This window comes from Hyposmocoma kahamanoa, unplaced genomic scaffold, assembly GCF_003589595.1.
Source record: "Hyposmocoma kahamanoa isolate Upper Pololo Valley unplaced genomic scaffold, ASM358959v1 88, whole genome shotgun sequence".
Taxonomy (NCBI): domain Eukaryota; kingdom Metazoa; phylum Arthropoda; class Insecta; order Lepidoptera; family Cosmopterigidae; genus Hyposmocoma; species Hyposmocoma kahamanoa.
Window position 1 is genome coordinate 14480257 of NW_020654466.1, and position 18286 is coordinate 14498542.

The 18286-nt window shown below is 35.0% G+C and overlaps 2 protein-coding genes across 3 annotated transcripts; one reads left to right on the plus strand and one right to left on the minus strand.

Annotated features, from left to right (window-relative positions):
• Positions 1 to 3: 3 nt before the first annotated feature.
• LOC113235805 (replication protein A 32 kDa subunit) lies at positions 4 to 5003 on the minus strand. Its single transcript, XM_026471711.1, has 6 exons — positions 4787 to 5003; positions 4635 to 4717; positions 4305 to 4526; positions 2832 to 3017; positions 327 to 535; positions 4 to 174 (listed from the first exon to the last, which is right to left on the minus strand). Exons 1-6 carry the CDS (start codon positions 4794 to 4796, stop codon positions 90 to 92), a joined length of 795 nt encoding a protein of 264 aa, XP_026327496.1. The 5' UTR covers positions 4797 to 5003; the 3' UTR covers positions 4 to 89.
• Positions 5004 to 6293: 1290 nt separating this feature from the next.
• Positions 6294 to 17626, plus strand: LOC113235804 (spindle assembly abnormal protein 6 homolog). Of its 2 annotated transcripts, XM_026471710.1 has the most exons (12): positions 6294 to 6463; positions 6537 to 6700; positions 8019 to 8175; positions 8499 to 8684; positions 9243 to 9400; positions 9634 to 9793; positions 11170 to 11238; positions 11374 to 11517; positions 12091 to 12298; positions 14401 to 14578; positions 14782 to 14894; positions 17478 to 17626. In XM_026471710.1, the coding sequence occupies exons 1-12, from the start codon at positions 6347 to 6349 to the stop codon at positions 17624 to 17626; spliced, it is 1803 nt and encodes a 600-aa protein (XP_026327495.1). In that variant the 5' UTR covers positions 6294 to 6346. The 2 variants fall into 2 exon arrangements, with proteins under 2 accessions (XP_026327495.1, XP_026327493.1); XM_026471708.1 differs by lacking the exon at positions 11374 to 11517.
• Positions 17627 to 18286: the final 660 nt, after the last annotated feature.

Here is an 18286-nt window from a genome sequence, read left to right on the forward strand (position 1 = left end):
TTGCTTTGTTTTATTTTAAAAAGTAAAGATAGATATGGTTATTGATTAATACAAAATAAAACAATAATTTTGAAGAATCCTGCTTCATTTTACAATGCATCTGTAGCCCTGAAATGTTCTTCATCAATGGTAGAATAGATATGACCTTCTCCACACAGCCACTCTAGAATATTTCTGTAACAATTTAAAAATGTGATGATGTAATGATGATATATTTATCAATGTACTAAGTATAAACCAAAGTGATAGACACAACATAAATTAAGTGGTTATTAAATAATTTGCAAGATCATTTGTCCAATGAGCATAAAAGTACTCTAACTTACTCAAACTCAGCTAGCGCCATGTGTTCTTTTAAAGTAGCATGCATATCTTGCTTGCTAATACCCTGCTCCACAGTTGATGCTCTAATCAAATTGAACACCATCATTTGACGAGGATTCAACCCATTGACCGATGCTGTGTTGTTCATACCAATCATAGAATTAGCTGGCAAACTGTTACCAGTTGTAGTGTTGTTGTTGGTAACTTTTTCCTGTAATGCATTACACAAGATTAGTGTTATACTATGTCAACGCGCAGCAAATCCATAAGTAATAGACACAAATCATGAACAATATTATAAAATTTATATACTATACAGGCAAACATGTCTTTGCTGGCTGTTTGCAAGACATTTTACATCTTCCTCTATGTTTTTCCAGCTCTGTTTTCAAAACTTATATTATTATATAAATAAAGTCACAAGTTTAGACTCATTGTTAGAAACAGAACGCATACTTCCCGATACGGTAGATAAAATATAATTGTACCGTTGTCGCGGGTAGGTTTCCTGAGCAAAGAATCAAATATGAGATACTTGAATGTGGAAAATTTGAAAGAGTGATCAACGGCCTGTGAAAACTATAATATATGGAGGGGATATTAGTGCACCTTTATGAGGTACATACATCTTGGGCAATTTCCGCCGGATATAAAAAATGTACGAAATTCAAATAAACAAGATGGCAGCCATACAAATTTCAAGGTCTTCTATAAAGGAAACTATTAGAGATAGGTAGGAGGTGTTGGAAGGAATGTCATAGAGGGTAACAGTGGTTAACTGTTTGTGTAAAAAAAATGCAAGATTGTGTAAAAAGAATTCAAAATGGCGGCCGGAGAAAAACTAGCTTCGATCCGGCTGAAAATTGCCTGAAGCTCGCTGAAAAGCCTCCTTAGGAGTCTTTAATTTTTTTAAGCTTTTTTTACGCCATTTTTTAGTATGGCTGCCATGTAAGCGTTTATTTTCGTTAAAAATAGCTGCCGAAAGAAACTTGCTTTGTTTCGGCTGAAAATTGGCAGGGGAGGCCTCTAGAAGTGATAACAATTTGAACTCGAAATTGGTTTTTCGCCATTTTCAAATAGGGCCATCATACATACGTTCTTTGGCGGTAGAAAAAAAAATTGCTCTGATCGTTATTCATAGTACGGGTACTATGAATACCGGAACAACGATAATTCTGAGGGCAATACCTAGAACATCCAGACCAGGGGATCTACTCTCGATCTCCGGCCGAAACAATTACTGCCAAATAAGCAATACTTGACCAAATGAAGACGCGTGATGCGAATGAAGCTTCATACTGGATACTTGTCTTTTAATTTTGTTGAATATTACTTATTTGCCAGTAATTGTTTCGGACGGAGATCGAGAGTAGCCCCCCAGAACCAACTTAGAAACGTTAGTTTCCTAAATTGGCCCAAATCGGGAATGGAATTTGGAATCTTCTCATCAAGCACCCATAGTACTAACTGCTGTGCCACCGAGGAGCATAAGTACACCCCGTAATCTGAACCCGACCTCGCGCTGCAGGCCGAGCCCGACTCCACAATAGGTGGGGTACAGGGCGTATAAACTTATATATGTTACTACCCCAATTTAAGTCACCATAAGTCGTTAGTATTAATTAAGAATATTGTTTAATTAACCTTTTTTTATGTGTGCTTAGGAGACAGGAAATATTTTTTATAATTAGTTTCGTAAGATCCAATCCTATAAAAGAACTTATGTTCTATTTTATTTTATTTATTGAGGAATGACAAATAATTGTACATGGTGAGTTATACAGAATAAGAATATCGGTTTAGCTAATAGTACAATCAATCTAACACAAAAGTAAGTAATATAATAAAATAGTCTAAGCATGTCTATTTAACAGCCTCCGTGGCCGAACAGTTACCATACCGGACTGCCACGCAGAGGTCCCAGGTTCGATTCCCGGGCCCGGAAAAATATTTGTATGGCCTACATTTATTTCTCTTGTGAGTTTGGGTGTAATTTGTGGTTGTCTATGTGTGTGTCCATGGCACCCACGACACAGGGTTTCCCTAGTGCGGGGCTATGTTGAGTGTGTGTGCGTTATTATTACAATAATTGTAATTGTATTATAAATTACAAAGAAAACCGATACATATGTAAGTTTTCTAGATTATATCGTCAGTGTTTTGTAGAAAAATGCAAAAAAGCATGTATTAGTTTTTCACAACAGTTTTAAAATATTTACGTCCTGTTTTAAATTCAATTATAAAACTTAAACTTAATTAAAACCAAAATTGAATATTAAAACAGGACGTAAATATTTTGAAACAGTCATTAAAACCTAAAACATGCTCCCCTGAAAAATTTTTCGAGATAGCGCCCTCGCCCTTTTTACAAAATACCGACGATATTAGATTAATAACTGATAATAGTTGCATTGTACATTTTAAAAAGAAGTCATACCATGGTAAGAAGCCTGAAATGAGTGTTAATCAAATAGTTGCATTTTTGCTAACTGGTAAAAAATAATTACCTTCTTAGAATCTGCCTCCATCTTAAACCTATTATTAATACACTGCAAGTAATGGAATGTGATTGCATTTGCATCATTTACTGGCATTATTTTGAACACCATTAAAACCTTTTTCCCTTTGTTGGTCTTAAGATTACCAAAGATTTGTATGTAATCATTTACATGTACTTTAGGTGATGATTTGTCCTGGAATATAAAATGGTGTCTTTACATACTATTTAAAATTATAAACATATAGACTCGTTGAGACTTATAAGATTTTTGAAGAGTGATTTGATTCTTCCCACTAATTTGTATTGATAAGTAGTTAATGCAACTTTTATGTTGGTGGTGTTTAGGTATAGTCAACAGCACATCGAGCTTTACACTTTTGTTCGAATATGGCCCCTCACAACGGAACAAGATCCATCAATGTGTAGCTTAATGTGCTGCCGTCTATACATGTAGTACTGTAGTAGGTAAACATTTAGCTTGAGGTTTCATGGTAAAAATTGTTCATATTCATGAGAAGACCATTTGGGCACACCTTTTGTAATAATCAAAGATCAGAATAGACACAAAATATTTACCTAAACTTCAAGGAAGTAATATGCAAGGTCCTCTGAAATCCTAGGATTAGTGTATTTAGTTATATTTAGCAATTAGGATTTAGAATACTTGTTTTGTAATTATTTTCCTATGATTTTCGCCTTCTACTTTTAATAAATTCAGGAGGGAGGTATCCACTTTATGTTTATTACTCGTCCAAGTAAATAAACTCTGACTATTCCAATCTCTGGTAAAAACTGTCTCAAGTTTTTTTATTTATTTTATTGGAATATTTAATTAAATATACAATGACGTAAATGTTTCCTTCCAAGCAATATGCAATATCTATCTTTATTAAATATTATTAACTTTCAATTGGATATTGCTCCTGTTGTCATTTTAGGTGATATTAACTGGAATACCAGCAATCTTGTGTCAATGTCGTCAAAAGTTTCAAACTGTGTGCAAACCAAGATAAGAGAATTTTGTACTTCATCCTGCTAAGTCCTCGAGTATATCTAAATGTTCAGACAGCGCATCAAGCTACACATTGACAAATCTTGTTCCGCTGCACTTGAGGAGACATTTGAACTAAAGTATATAGCTTGATGTGCTGTTGACTGTGCATAAAAGGTAAAGTGATTCAGACCCCAGACAATATTATTTCAATGATCACATTGGTAAACAACCAGTGTGATTTCACAAATTCATCACTGTATATTCTAAACAAGTACATTTATATTCGAACATATTTAAAAATCCCTGTTGCATTTTCAGACAAAACTGAAAGCACACTTTCTTAATATGCTTGAAGCATATTTATATTTAGTACATTTTAAAGACATTGGGCATTTTGCGTTTTTACTATTGTAGTTTGCTGGGTCTTAGGAGGATAATCAAGGTTATTTTGAATAGACTAAATTGTAACAAAAAAAAAATACCTACATCTTCATCCATAGCTTCCTGATCCAACCAAAGTACAGCCCTCATTCTGCCAGTTATATCTTGTATTGTATACGTAATTTTGGTGCTCTGCATCCTTATATTTCTCACACGAGCGATTAAACTAACAATCTGGATTTCAGTTCCCCATATTTTAAAACCATCATCATTGCTGTGAAGGGCTTGTCTAATCACGATAGGAGCAGTACGCGACGCTCTTCGAGTCTGCAGATCGGGTAACACAAGGAGTCAAAACTGCATTGAGCTATTTTATCAATGACCAAAAATACAATGAAATGTATACTTATTCGTCACTTGTAAAGTAGTGCTTACCGTCTTCTGTGGCTGGTTTGGTGTAGTCGCATTTCCAAATTGGTTTGGTGAATTGAAAAATCCACCGCCAACAACTGACTGATCTGAAAACAAATTTTAATGTGACAAAGTACACATCAAAACAGATTTCGTGTTTTAGAAAGCAATATTACCGTTCCACATATTTTTTAAGGTTATTATAATAACAGTAAATTTTATTCCCAGCCCACTTCTTTCTATTATATCTATAATGATTTGTATTTTGTGCACACAAATTATTTTATTGCGCTGCGATTCCTCCACAAAAACAACAAGAACGGACTTGTTTCACTTGTTTGACATTTTAACGGCGGGAAACTGATTGTAATTTTTTCTTGGCCTAGGCTCTCCGCGGTATGCGTTTCAGCCTCTTTTGATTTTAGATGTTGACGTTTTACTTTTGTAAAAACAAACTTGAAAAAGTATGGAAACGACGTTACTAGTGATCGCTTCGCTTATGTCATTAGCGAAAAAATCCACGTTTTTTCAATGATTTTCAGAAAAATCTATATTTTTCCGTATATTTTCTCCTCTATCTCTCCATAATTGTAGTTGACACCTGTCAAAAGTTGAAGTTACTGAACGAAAACGATGGAGCCAACAACAAGTTTGTGGTGTACATAGTTGTTGAAGACTTTTTCTGCTGTTGTGAAATCATTTTAAATTTCATTTTTCTTTAGTACGCGTTTGAATCGATACAAACTCAACAATCTGCTATTTAAGCCTCTACGGCGCCGTAAACGCGTGTTCGTGATGTTAATACTGTTAGGTAAGTTTCCGAAAAACTTCAAATAATGGAAATTTTTCCGGAAAAAGTCCCAAAAAATTAGATTTGGAAAATCATAGTTTGGAAGGCACATTGTTGAAGCAATGTTGTAGTTAAGCAAGATTGTAGTCTTGAATAATGTAAACACATTGTTCAAGACTATAATCTCATAGTATACACAAAGGTTTTCATTGCATCATATCATTTATCAAGGATTTAACTCTTTATTTTATTTTTTTCCATCCTCTAAGATTTAATTTATTCTTGAGATGTCATTCGTGTAAACCAACCATTATTTTTTTTCCATCCTTGAATCAACCAACTGATGTTCCATATCTGTGAATAAATACATTGTTTATTCCGTAGACGAAGAAAAACCCATCTACGGTTTATTTTTTATAATGTATCTGCTGCACCCTAGTGTAACACTCATAATGTTATGTATTATGTTATACGTTGAAGTTTTATTTAGCGTGAATCATAAAATAAACTTGTATAGCAAAAAGCCACTTATTAGAAAAACGAAACTTGAAATGATTACAAAACAACGAAAAATCTCCAACAACCACGCCACCGCCGTAGTATCTCTTATTAGTTTGTGACTATCACCACCATCTTGTTGGCTCCATCATTACCGTTCAGTAACTTCAACTTTTGACATGTGTCAACGTCAAATGTGGAAAAAAATTTTGAACAATATCCGAAAAAATATTTTTTTTTTAAATAAGATTTTTTCAAAATTGAAATTGTACGACCCAACACGAGGTTGGGATTCGTTTTGTATCGGGCAGGTTGAGCGAATTTTTAAAATAGTAACACTGCTTTGAATTGACATTGACAAATTGACATTGAAGTTTAATTTGTTGCTGCAGTTGTTTTGTTTGCTCAAATATAAAACGTTTATTATTTTCGATATCTATGAAAAAATATGTCTTGCAAAACATTTCACAAAGGCAAATATTACGTCGCTTTTAAAAGAGGTTTTGAGGACTGCAAGAAAGACATTACTGTAACGATTGACAAAGTTTTTGAGACTGATAGTTTGGTTAGTAAGTTTGTTTACTTACATCGTAAATTTTAATGGTTTTGTGCTAAAGCTACGAGCGTTTTAATTGCAGAAAATATTGTTGTCTGACGATGATGATCCAACGTTCTTGTGTGTGCTCACACTTACGCGTTTTGACTACGAAGATTTGAAAAAACAACAAGGGCTTCTGATCGACTTCGATAATTTTCCCGCCCAACTTGTGAGACTGCTGCAACAATGTGCTTCAAACAATATGTAAGATTTAATTGTCTGAGTACGTAAAATATAACACTAATTTGCTATCGTATTGGTTAAATGAACTCAATGCTGTAGATCTATGGCAACAATTCAATGTTTTGTATTTAGTGCCTTTTTTTTCTAAAATTTTGTTCTACTGAAACCATGAACTCTATTCCAACTTTTAAATTTGGAACTTGAAAAGCAAAATATTAATTAATAAAAGCTAATAAACACTACAACAATATTTAGATGATATATTTCTATAGTGTCAACCTGCCTCAATCCTATGTTGCTGTTTCCTGCACAGTGTGAATCCTGTATATTTTCTATGTATGCTTAATATAAAATTTGAAGCTATGTACATATGATGCAATAATAAACAAATTGAATGAATTGAATGGTCATTATAATGTTAGGATGAAGTTTTGTCTTTTTAAATTACATATGATTGAATGTTACTGGTAATAAATGTAGAATATACTGATTCCTATGCTATGCTGCCTAGTATAAAGTACAACATAAATATTCCATAGTGTATGTAATATATTTAAAACAATAGTATTTGTATAGAATGTGGTACTTTTTGGACCTACATTGTATTGCAAATGATTGGCTTAGAGAAGAATTAAAAATTCAACTATATAACTTAGAATTGACAATAAAGAATCTTCAGCAACACAAAATTCACAAATAATTTTATGTGACCTAAAAAAATCTTCAATTGTTTCAAAAATTTGCTGTAAAACAACACATGGACAACAGCATACGCACAGCCAACAATGGGTAGTCAAATGTCAAAAAGTCTGAAAAGTTTCAAATGTCCACCTTTTTTCAGAAAAAAGCAAAAATATAGGAAACATATCGACGCCGGAAAACAATTTTGTTGTATCTCGTAAAAATAGAACATTAAACCACGGCCGAAAAACTATTTCAAAAAATTATTTCTCTTTAATTTGAATTAGTAATTAGAAAGTCAATTTTAATGTATAGTCAATAATCAATAGTCATTTTTAGTATATATACAATATACATTATACTTTAAAATTGACTTTCTACTAATTGAAATTAAAGAGAAATAATTTTTTTAAATAGTTTTTCGGCCCTGGTGTAACATCCTATTTTTCGAGATATGACAAGATCGCTCTCCGGAGTCGATATTGGAAAGATATTCAGAAAAATAGAATCTATGTATATATGGAAGTTTTTCCACAATCCAACTTTGTGACAAAACAAAATTTGTGACATACATGTATAAATACATAGATAATAGTAATACCTATAGTATTGTATTATCTGTGCTAATACCATACATAAACAAAACCTTCAATTTCAGGTTTTTAATAATGCAACAATCAAATCCACTGCAATATTACTTAGAAATAGTAGAACATAATGAATTTAAGAGGCTTGTGCATTTATCATTGAAAACGGGACCTGCCACAGATGATGATATCAAACAACACATGGCTGAAACTATTCTTAATTTAAAGGTATCTCTGAGTATCTTAAAAAGACCTGTAGTGTCCTTTTGTTGTTGATTTCAATTGAATAACCTCCTACCTATGAACAATAAAATTGTTATACTGATATTCATGTAAAGTTATTGTCACTATTTTTTGTTCTTTTTCATCATTGTTAACTACGCTTAGGTAATTTTAGTCAGTTTTCAAATTTCAGTGATCACACTGAACTCTGAATGAAGAATCAATTTAAACTTGCCAACCTTTAATAATCAAAGTGAAAACTATACACATAGAAAACCATTTTTATTAATCTTTTATGGCAAAATCACTCCACATTTCCATTTTTATAGAAATCCTTAGCATCCCTAAAAACGACAACATCGAGTACTGAAGCATTATTGAATGACAAATGCATAAACTTGGAACGTAAGGTATGTGACCTGACGCTTGCCATTAGTAAAATGGAGGAAGACAAACTGAGAAAGGAAGCCGAGATGCAGGAGGCTCTGAGGATGGAGAGAGAGAGGTTGACCCAGGTATGTAATATGTGAATAATAGCTATTTAGAAAAAGATGCAAAAATTCTTGAAGGAGCGTGAGTGGCACGATAGGGACCCTGCCCCCACTACACGCAAAATTAGCGCTGTGACGTAGAGTTGCGGAAAACAGCCCATCATTACATATCAGGGTTGTTGCAAATATCAGCATCTGCTTCTGCGGAAGTTACATTAGTTTATGCCTATCTCAAATTGTTGCTTGACCATGTGATTTGGTACACATGTTATTTAACTGCCTCCGTGGCCGAACGGTTACCATGCCGGACTGCCACGCAGAGGTCCCAGGTTCGATTCCCGGGCCGGGAGAAATATTTGTATGACCTACATTTATTTCTCTCGTGAGTTTGGGTGTAATTTGTGGTCGTCTATGTGTGTGTCCATGGCACCCGCGACACAGGGTTTCCCTAGTGCGGGGCTATGTTGAGTGTGTGCGTTATTATTATTATTAAGTAGTCAATTCCTTAATTTAATCATATAAATAAATCATTCGTGTAAAAGTATGTTGGAAAAAAATAAAATGACAAGAATGGTGTTACAGGAAAGATTACAATGGCAAAAGAACTTTGAAATGAACACCAAGGCACAGTTGGCAACCTCTCAAGACACAATAAGCAGAAAAGACAAATATATTGAAGAGTTGAACACTATGTGTAAACAGCTGAGAGATAGTATAGGGCAGTTAGAGAACCAGATAAGGTAATTAGAATAATTTTAATTACAGCTTATATGACGATGTCGCATTATTACTTTGGAATGATTTAATGTGGTCGTCAGTTTAGCCACTTGATTTAAATAGTATGTTTTGTGGTGTGAATGTAATGCATGGATATCTATTATAAAATTTTTGTGCATTGTTTAAATACACTAATACAGTACCACAAATATACCATGACTTACTGAAGTTTAATAAAAAATTTTACAAATTTCAGTGAAAAATCACAACGTCTCATTTTACTAGAAGCTGAAGTTCAGAAGTCACATATAGAAGTAGCAACTTTGAAAGCAAAGTATGCAACTTTAGATAGAGAAATCATGGAGAAAGATAAACTCTACAGCCAAGCTAACAAGAAATGCGCGCAGTTGGAGATGGTAATATTTATTTATACAGTGTGTTAGGGCACGCACTGTACAAACTTTGAGGGGGTGTTTAGTATTCAATATTATGTGAAAAACACTAATACATGTGGGGTCAAAACTCAACTCCCTAGGAATGGCAGCCATTTTGATTTTTTATACTTAGTTTGCTAAACGTTTGGTCTAAAATTATCATATTATGATAAGTAAAAGCAGTATGAACATAAAAAATATTTTTTCGGAAAGCTAAGATTAGCGGCAATTGAATAAAATATCTGTCATGTACATAAAAAAGTGAGGGATTGCCTAATAAAAATAATGAATGTAAATTTTTACCAAAAAAACTGCCAAAAAAACTAAGTTTTTATAATTTAATCCTAAAATAACCAAATTAAGGTACTGTTTTTATGTATGAATTTTAAAGTATTTCAGCTGTTCTTAAAAACACGACAAAAATCATAATCCTATGTCCACAATTCTAAAAGTTACAGCTTCTGCAACATAACGTCTCCGAGAGCGAAATAAGTAAATTTTACAGTCTTTCTAGTAAATTGTTTTGTGTTGAGATGTAGTAAGTTAATTTGAAATAAAAAACAGTAAAAAATATTAGATTATTTATTTTACAAAAAAAAAAGAAACACATAAATTATAAAAGGTGTTCAAAATGTCCCCCCTATTTAGAAGGCAAGCTGTTGTCCGAATTCCCACCTGCTGCGTGGCCCGATATAAAATTTCGGGATTTGCACGAATTTCTTCAGCAGCTTCACGAATGCGCGCCGATAGCTCCTCTCTCGTATTCACTGGGTTAAAATAAACTTTTTGTTTCATCCAACCCAAAAAAAAAAATCTAATGGAGTTAAATCCGGACTACGCGGAGGCCACGCAACAGTGCCGCCTCTTCCAATCCACTGTGGATAATTTTCATTCAAGTGCTGTCTCACAGCTGTGGCGAAATGAGCCGGGGCTTCATCCATCTGCAACCACATTCCTCGGAGACGTGCGATTGGCAATTCTGAGAGTAATTCCACAAACTCTGTCCTTAAAAATTCCAAAAATCTTGGGACATTTAATCTTTCCGGCAACTCCACCGATCCAACTAATTGGTTATTAATAATACCAGCCCAAACGTTGACAGAAAACTCATGCTGGAATGAGGATGGTCTCACTGCATGAGGGTTTTCGGTAATCCACATATGTAAATTACGATAAACACCCCCTTAAAGTTTGTACAGTGCGTGCCCTACACACTATATTCTATGTAAAACTCGATTCTATATTTTACATTTTAAACTTTAGTTTTAGTGTAGGTAATTATAACTTTCTGATTGTTCCAATATTTTGTATTGTATATTTGAAGATACAGAATATTTTAACATAATTCTTTCTTACAGAATGTCAAAGAAAGTTCTGAGACTATAAAGGATTTAAACAATTCTCTACAATTAGCTAAAAAAGAAAAAGTAAGTAACTTGTGAAGTGTATTTTTCCGTCACTCATTAGTGAAACTTGCATGTCACTCTTGTATAAGCAAATATTACCGCTATCTCGTACCATATTTTACACAACTAACACAGTTTTAATTATATATCTGCCAGGCTAGTTTGGAAGAGCGCTTGGCATTCAGTGAATCTCTCGTGGCGAAGAGCAACGACGCAGCTCATTCCACATCTGAACAGCTACTGAAGGCGAACCAGATCATATCAAAGCAGAACACTGAACTCATTGAAGTTAAAGAAAAGGTCTCAATATCTTGGGTCGTAGAGTTTTTGGACAAAGAATAGATGTACTATTTAAAATAACTAAATCTTTTAATAACAATATCAAAAAATAAAGTAACCATTAAATTTATTTTTTGATATTGTTATTAACTTAATGTTACTTTCCGGGACCAAAAAGTAATTCGTGAGCCCCTAAATATCTACCAGAATTTCATGACACTAAATAGAAAAATAATATTTCACTTGGCAATCTAAATTTGGCGTCTCTGATTTGCTTTTGCTTAAAGTTTATTGTATATATGCATATCAAAAAGTGGTAATGCAAAGAAACGTAATACTTTTATAGATATTTACTTGTGATGACTGATAAAGTATATTATTATGTCACTTGTCACAATCGTAAAAACGCGCGACTATCAAGTATGTTCCATTCCAATTATACCATGTGTGTGGTGCGAACTTCAATTTTCAATTATCCCATTTATCATTAGATCCTGGTATATACATCTATGTATAGGAATTCACTAGCTTGACAGAACTCTAATTTTTTGGCGTGATGAAAGAATGGTTCAAATTGATAGGAATTGTTTACAGCTTTTATGTAGAACTGCAATTGCTCTGGAACAAGAGAAAGTGATAGAGCGAAACACAAAAGAAATAGAGGATCTCAAATCTGAAGTGGCTGCCACTAAACAAAACATGGATAAATTAACGACTGAGCTGGAAAATTTGAAAGAAAAATACGAAATCAATGACAAAGCGCTTAAAGATCGTGATGAAACTATAAAAAATAATAATATGGGTGAGAAGTTTAATATAATTATGTTACATACACATCTAAGAAAAAAAATTCAGATGCTTGTATATTAACTCTGACTACCATCGCACTCTAAGGGCGCCTTCAAATTAGCGTTTCAGCAATTCTTAGTTCACTAATTGTGACTGCAAAAGTAGCGCGTGCGTGTCACGACAAGGACGCTGCAGCTGCGCTTCTAAACATTGTTGTATGAAAATTAGTAGTAGTAGTAATCTAATTTGAAGGCGCCCTAAGACTTCGGCCCTGCTCAACAGCACGCGTTAGTGGGATTCAACCATAATGCCTACTAAGATGTGGAAATATTTGAAGTCTCTGGGTATGGGTAAAGCTGCTTATGTCTTTCCCTTTAATGTCGATCTTAACGTGCTGAACGACTACTATGTGTATGCATCTTCCCCAGTATGTTTAGATTCTATCATAAAATCTAGAACTTTATCTGTCCTGGCCAGTGCACTTTGTCTTGCTTCAGACTCTTTTGATTTTAAGAAGGTTACGACGGCAGATGAGGTGTGTTTCCTACTGAATGGAAACAAGCCCATGTAATTCCTCTCTCTAAAAAATCAAATCCTTCTTCTTTCTCCCATTACCTCCATACTTCCTATATTCTCCAAAATTCTTGAGCACTATATCCATAAGCGACTCACTAACCACCTCCGACGTTACGATATTTTCAACCATCTGCAGTCTGGTTTTCGAGTGGGCCATAGCACGGTTTCTGCTCTGGTGATAAATCACTGACGACATTCGTCTGAATATAGAAAATAAAAAAGTTACTGTCCTCACTTTATTAGATTTCAGCAGTGCATTCAGTACTGTTGATTTTAATTTGCTTCTTGCTGTGATCAGAACTTTAAATCTACCTCCCTTAGCCGAATCCTGGTTTCGTTCGTATTAGTTGGTCGTTCCCAACTCGTAAAGACCGGTGACATGCACTCGGACTGGTGTAGCCTTACGGCTGGCAATCCGCAGGGTGGGGTTTTATTTCCTATACTTTTCTCAGTCTTTATTGGTGGAATTACATCATCACACACGTCTTCTTTCCATCTCTATACTATATATAACACCATTATTCCTTTTTCCACTTCAGGTAAAAATTTGGGCATTCGGAGGACCTTCTTAATAAATTGGAGCGGCTGCAAAATCAATATATCAGATTTATGTTTGGATTGAAAAAGTACGACCACATTTCCAAGTTTAGAGATGAGTTGAAGTTGTTGCCTATTCGTTTACGTAGAAATGCTCACATTTTAATCTTCCTCTATAAAATCCTGTTCCATCCCACTTCACCTAGCTATCTACGTGAGTGCTTTCAATAGCGTCAGGCTATGGGTGACCGCCTGCGTTCTGGCACCAATTTATCCCTCGTCCTTCCACAACACAGTTCCCAAAAATATTCGGATTAATTCACAGTAAATGCAGCCCGTATGTGGAACCTTCTCCCGGTCGAGGTCACAATCGCCTTCGGTTCGGGTTTTCAAGGGTGCTCTTTTGAAGTTTTGGGATTGTTCAAACTCCACATGTTAGAGCTTATGAAATATTTATTTACATTTTATATATTTATTTATAGTTTTATTTTATGCATTCATTTTATTATAGACTTTGTATGTATTAATGTATCAACATTACTTAATATAATGTATTCGTATGTACATTTGATATAATAAATTTATCTGTGTATTTATTGAGTATAGTATATTCTATTTCTTTACTTATCTATTTTTAGTGCTACCCCAAAAACCAACGTTCCTCTCAGATTTTCAAAGGTTATTTGGAAGAAATCTCTTTATGGGATAAGCTCGCCTTTGTACACAAATATTTAACTTGTTTCTGAAAATTTGTAAGTTACTTTGTGCTACAATAAAGTGTTTAAATAAATAATAATCCACCACGTTGGCCCAACGCAGCTTGGGAACTTAACATATCATCAATTGTGAAGTTGTTCTGACATACAGTTTAATTTTAATAATCATTTGTAAACTGAACAGCACATGGTTCAAAAAGGCTCAATGGCATAAGCCCTCCCAGCTCCTCCAATGTAGGAGGCAAGAGTTTTCTGAAGTATACTATCACATTGTATCTGTTTTCAGTAATCCAATGGCTACACAAGAAATTGGAAACCAATTCGGCACCGACAGACGCTTTACGCAGTAAAAGTTCAACCGATAACCCTACCACAAGCAGTTCTACACCTTATTTTCTACCTTGTAGGAGTAATATGGTTAATTCATCTGATGATTCTATCAACTTTTACGCCACCTCTAAGTTGTAAGCAATTATTTAATGACTAACAATTTACTTCTGGCCACTGAAATAATGGCGGTAGCCATTAAGCTCGATGTCAATTGTTCCCAAAAATTCTGCTTTTTCTCTTCAAATCAGGATCCAAATCTGAATTCTCCACCTTTACTATATGCATGTGCATAACAATTTAATAATAATATGAGTAAATATAGTTTTTTTATTCACAGGTCAAATATAGAGGATAGTCCTCAACCACAATCTCAAGAAAAAAAGACGAAAATGGGACTTGACCCTAAATACCTACAACCAGCAATTGATGACAACAAAATTAAAAGTAAAGGTTTGTACTATTGACTCTATGCTTGAAGCGCAGCGATCCGAACGAGCGAAACTTTTATAGTGTTCACTGTGATCACAGACCACATAAATGCTTTCTTCCGTGACTATGATATGTTATCTGAAGAAAAATATTCGGTCGTTCCTCAACTAATGTGCATGAAATTTAAAACTAGTATTAAAAATAAAATTTTGCAGGTCATGTCCAAGCCCAAATTTTGATTTTTCACTTATCACCCTGAGATTATTGAGGTCAAAGGTCACCATGTTAAGTCTACGGGAAAAGTATTTATTTGTAAAATTTTGTGCCCGCAAATGTCTAGAACTGTAAAGAAAACAGAAAAGAAAGACAGTTGTGATTATTTTTTTGTCTGTTGATAACAAACGACCCACGACGTGCGGATAGATCATTATGTTACATGCAGTTAATAGCACTATTACCTAATAAGGATACCTATCCTGTGATACATATGCATCTTCTTAGTCGTTATCTTCATTGCTGAAGGTCGTGTCCCCGAAAGGTTATGGAGACATTATGGACGATTTTCTTCCATCTGGTTCTGTCTTCGGCCTCTCTCATGGCAGTTGTTTTAGGAAGGCCAGTGAGGGCAGTCACTTGGTCACTCCATCGGCTAGGTGATCAACCGCGGAGTCTCTTTCATACATACATATTTGTATAACACATTTCTCCACCGTATATCCGCTTCTAAATAGTTTATATATAACCAGGGACAAATAACTCGAGAGGACTGCTAATCGCGATACAGGACAGCGTAGTCGGGTATTCAGTACGTATTGGTTTTTGGCACTAGATTTTGTTTTACATTGACAAGCCACAACCCATCAAGGCTATGCGTGAGGCGCGCTATATCTTTATGGAATGAATAAGAAAAAATACTATAAATGGTCAGAAATGAATTTATTGTTTCTTAAAATATTCTCCGTTGGCGTTAATGCACTTTTTCATACGAATGAACCAATTTTGTAAACATTTATGCCACTCCTCCGTGACAATCTCTGAAACATATTTTTCATACTCTTCGGCAGCCTCTTCAGGTGATGAAAATCGTTGACCGCGTAACTGGTTCCTAATTTTTAGAAATAAATAAAAGTCACAAGGTGCCAGGTCGGGACTGTACGCGGGATGGCTCATAAGGTCAACGTTGTTCACCTTCAAAAATTCATTTGTCTGTCTTGCCGTGTGAGAACTGGCATTATCGTGGTGCAAGATACGGCGTTTACGGTTATTTTTACGAAGTTTGTCAATAACTTCCGGCAAACAAATGGTCGCGTACCAATCACTATTCACGGTACAACGATTCTCCAAAGCCACAGTAGCCACGTGTCCAGTTTTATTAAAAAAAGAAGCAATCATCCGCTTAGAGGCACTTTGCACGCGCGCCACTTTGGTTGGTTTCGGCTCATCTCGAAAGACCCATACGCTCGATTGCGGCTTTGTTTTGGGATCGTAAATATAAATCCATGTTTCGTCACCTGTTACTATGTCCCACACCAAATTTGACGCCCCTTCGTTGAATCTGATAAGCATGGCATTGCACCAAGTGACGCGACCCGTTTTTTAAGCCTCAGTCAAATTGTATGGGATCCACCGAAAGCACAGCTTTTTCACACCCAAATGTTTGTGTAGAATTGATTGTATTTGACTCATGCCTATGCCTAAAAATGCCCGATTCTCATGGTATGACACATGCCTGTCTGTTTTGATCATACAGCGCACAGCATCGATGTTTTTGTTGTTCACAACAGTGGACGGGCGACCATCACGAAGTTCGTCACTGAGATTCACACGACCGCGTTTGAATTCTGCAAATCAGCTACAAATAGTCGTCTTGCATGATGCTTCATCGCCAAAAGGAGTTTGAAGCCGAGCGAAGCTCCGCTGAGCCGTTCAGTTACGCTTAAAGTCGTAGAAAATCATACTACGAAAATTTTCACGAGTTAAAGCCATGGTGATGTAGACAACAAATATCTAAAATGACGCCACAATGTAAAAACAAGTGACAGTCAGATGAAACACGGTTCTAATTACTTTTTAAATATTGTTTATGTAAATGGCCAATTTCGGAAACTTATAGTGCACTGACTAATTACTTGTATTTCATATTAAAGAAGAATTAGTTGATATCCACAGCCATTTATATAATTTAAACTACTTCCATGCTATCGATCCTGATCGATAGATGGCCCTGGCCATCTAGATATAAGACGCTGCGATGCTGATGGCGATTAGCAATCCTCTTGAGTATTGGTCCATGGTATAACGGATTTCTCTCTGTTAAATACTTTGTTGAAAATTTAACCTTACGTTGTTAATACTTACCGTTCATCAAACATCAATTGCTAAGACTACCTCTGTGGCCGAACGGTTACCATGCCGGACTGCCACGCTTCGGTCCCAGGTTCGGGGGAAATGTTTATTTGGCCTACATTTATTTATCTCGTGAGTGTTGGTGTAACTTGTGGCTGTCTATGTGTGTGTCCATGGCACCCGTGACTCAGGGTTTCCCTAGTGCGGGGCTATGTTGAATGTGTGCGTTATTATTATTATTATTAATTTATATTGCAGATGCTACCAAAAGTAAGACTTCAGAAACCCAAAGCCAAAACGGAAAAGAAAATAAAAATATTGACCTGCCTAAAGTCGATTACAGAGAGAAGAAATCTGCCCGAGGTTCAACATACCGAGCGACACCAGTGTCTGCATATTTTCCATAATTTTTGTAAATTGTTGTTTCCAGTGCAATATATTATAAATAAACTAATGAAGTAACATAACATTTAGTGTTTATGTTTGAAATTAAATAATAGATTTATTTATTGCAATTTCCCAAAAAATAATTATAATTATCGTTTGTGAGACTTAGGAGAGGTCTACATCCAGCACTAAACTGAATGTACAGTAGTATGATGGATAAGTGCTGGATTGATAGTTTTAGTTATGCATTATGAAAAGTCATATATACTCTACGAAAGTTTGTGCATGCTCTCGGATCCGACTTTAGATAACTGCGTGTAGTTAATCGTAATGAATGACTGCTTGCAGTCTGCTAACATCTTTGCAACAACTGTTATAAGACTTCATGAGTTTAAGAACTAAAAGACAGACGGGTTAATGACTTAGCTATAATAGCGTCTCATACAGCTGCAGGCCTCTTGCGTAGACAGCTTATAATGATAATCACCGAATATAGTGCTCAACTACCTTGTGTCAAAAATGCTCGAACTTTTTTTCCTTCGGGCCATATACATTATGTCTGCTATGTTACACGGGCCGTAACATTTTTGGGTCATTCATTTAAAATTAGTGGTGACCTGGTTTTACATTTCTGCCCTCAGAACGAAAACAGGCACAACGACTGTATAAAGTACGCATAG

What these genes read in the sequence shown, in the direction of transcription:
- LOC113235805 (XM_026471711.1), bottom strand. An exon ending in CAAACCAGCCACAGAAGACG is followed by an intron (nt 4,527 to 4,634) that starts GTAAGCACTACT and finishes CCCGATCTGCAG; the next exon opens with ACTCGAAGAGCGTCGCGTAC. An exon ending in AGGAAGCTATGGATGAAGAT is followed by an intron (nt 3,018 to 4,304) that starts GTAGGTATTTTT and finishes TTTATATTCCAG; the next exon opens with GACAAATCATCACCTAAAGT.
- LOC113235804 (XM_026471710.1), top strand. Translation starts at nt 6,347, where the DNA reads ATGTCTTGCAAAACATTTCACAAAGGCAAATATTACGTCGCTTTTAAA. An exon ending in CAGTTAGAGAACCAGATAAG is followed by an intron (nt 9,401 to 9,633) that starts GTAATTAGAATA and finishes TACAAATTTCAG; the next exon opens with TGAAAAATCACAACGTCTCA. An exon ending in TATAAAAAATAATAATATGG is followed by an intron (nt 12,299 to 14,400) that starts GTGAGAAGTTTA and finishes ATCTGTTTTCAG; the next exon opens with TAATCCAATGGCTACACAAG.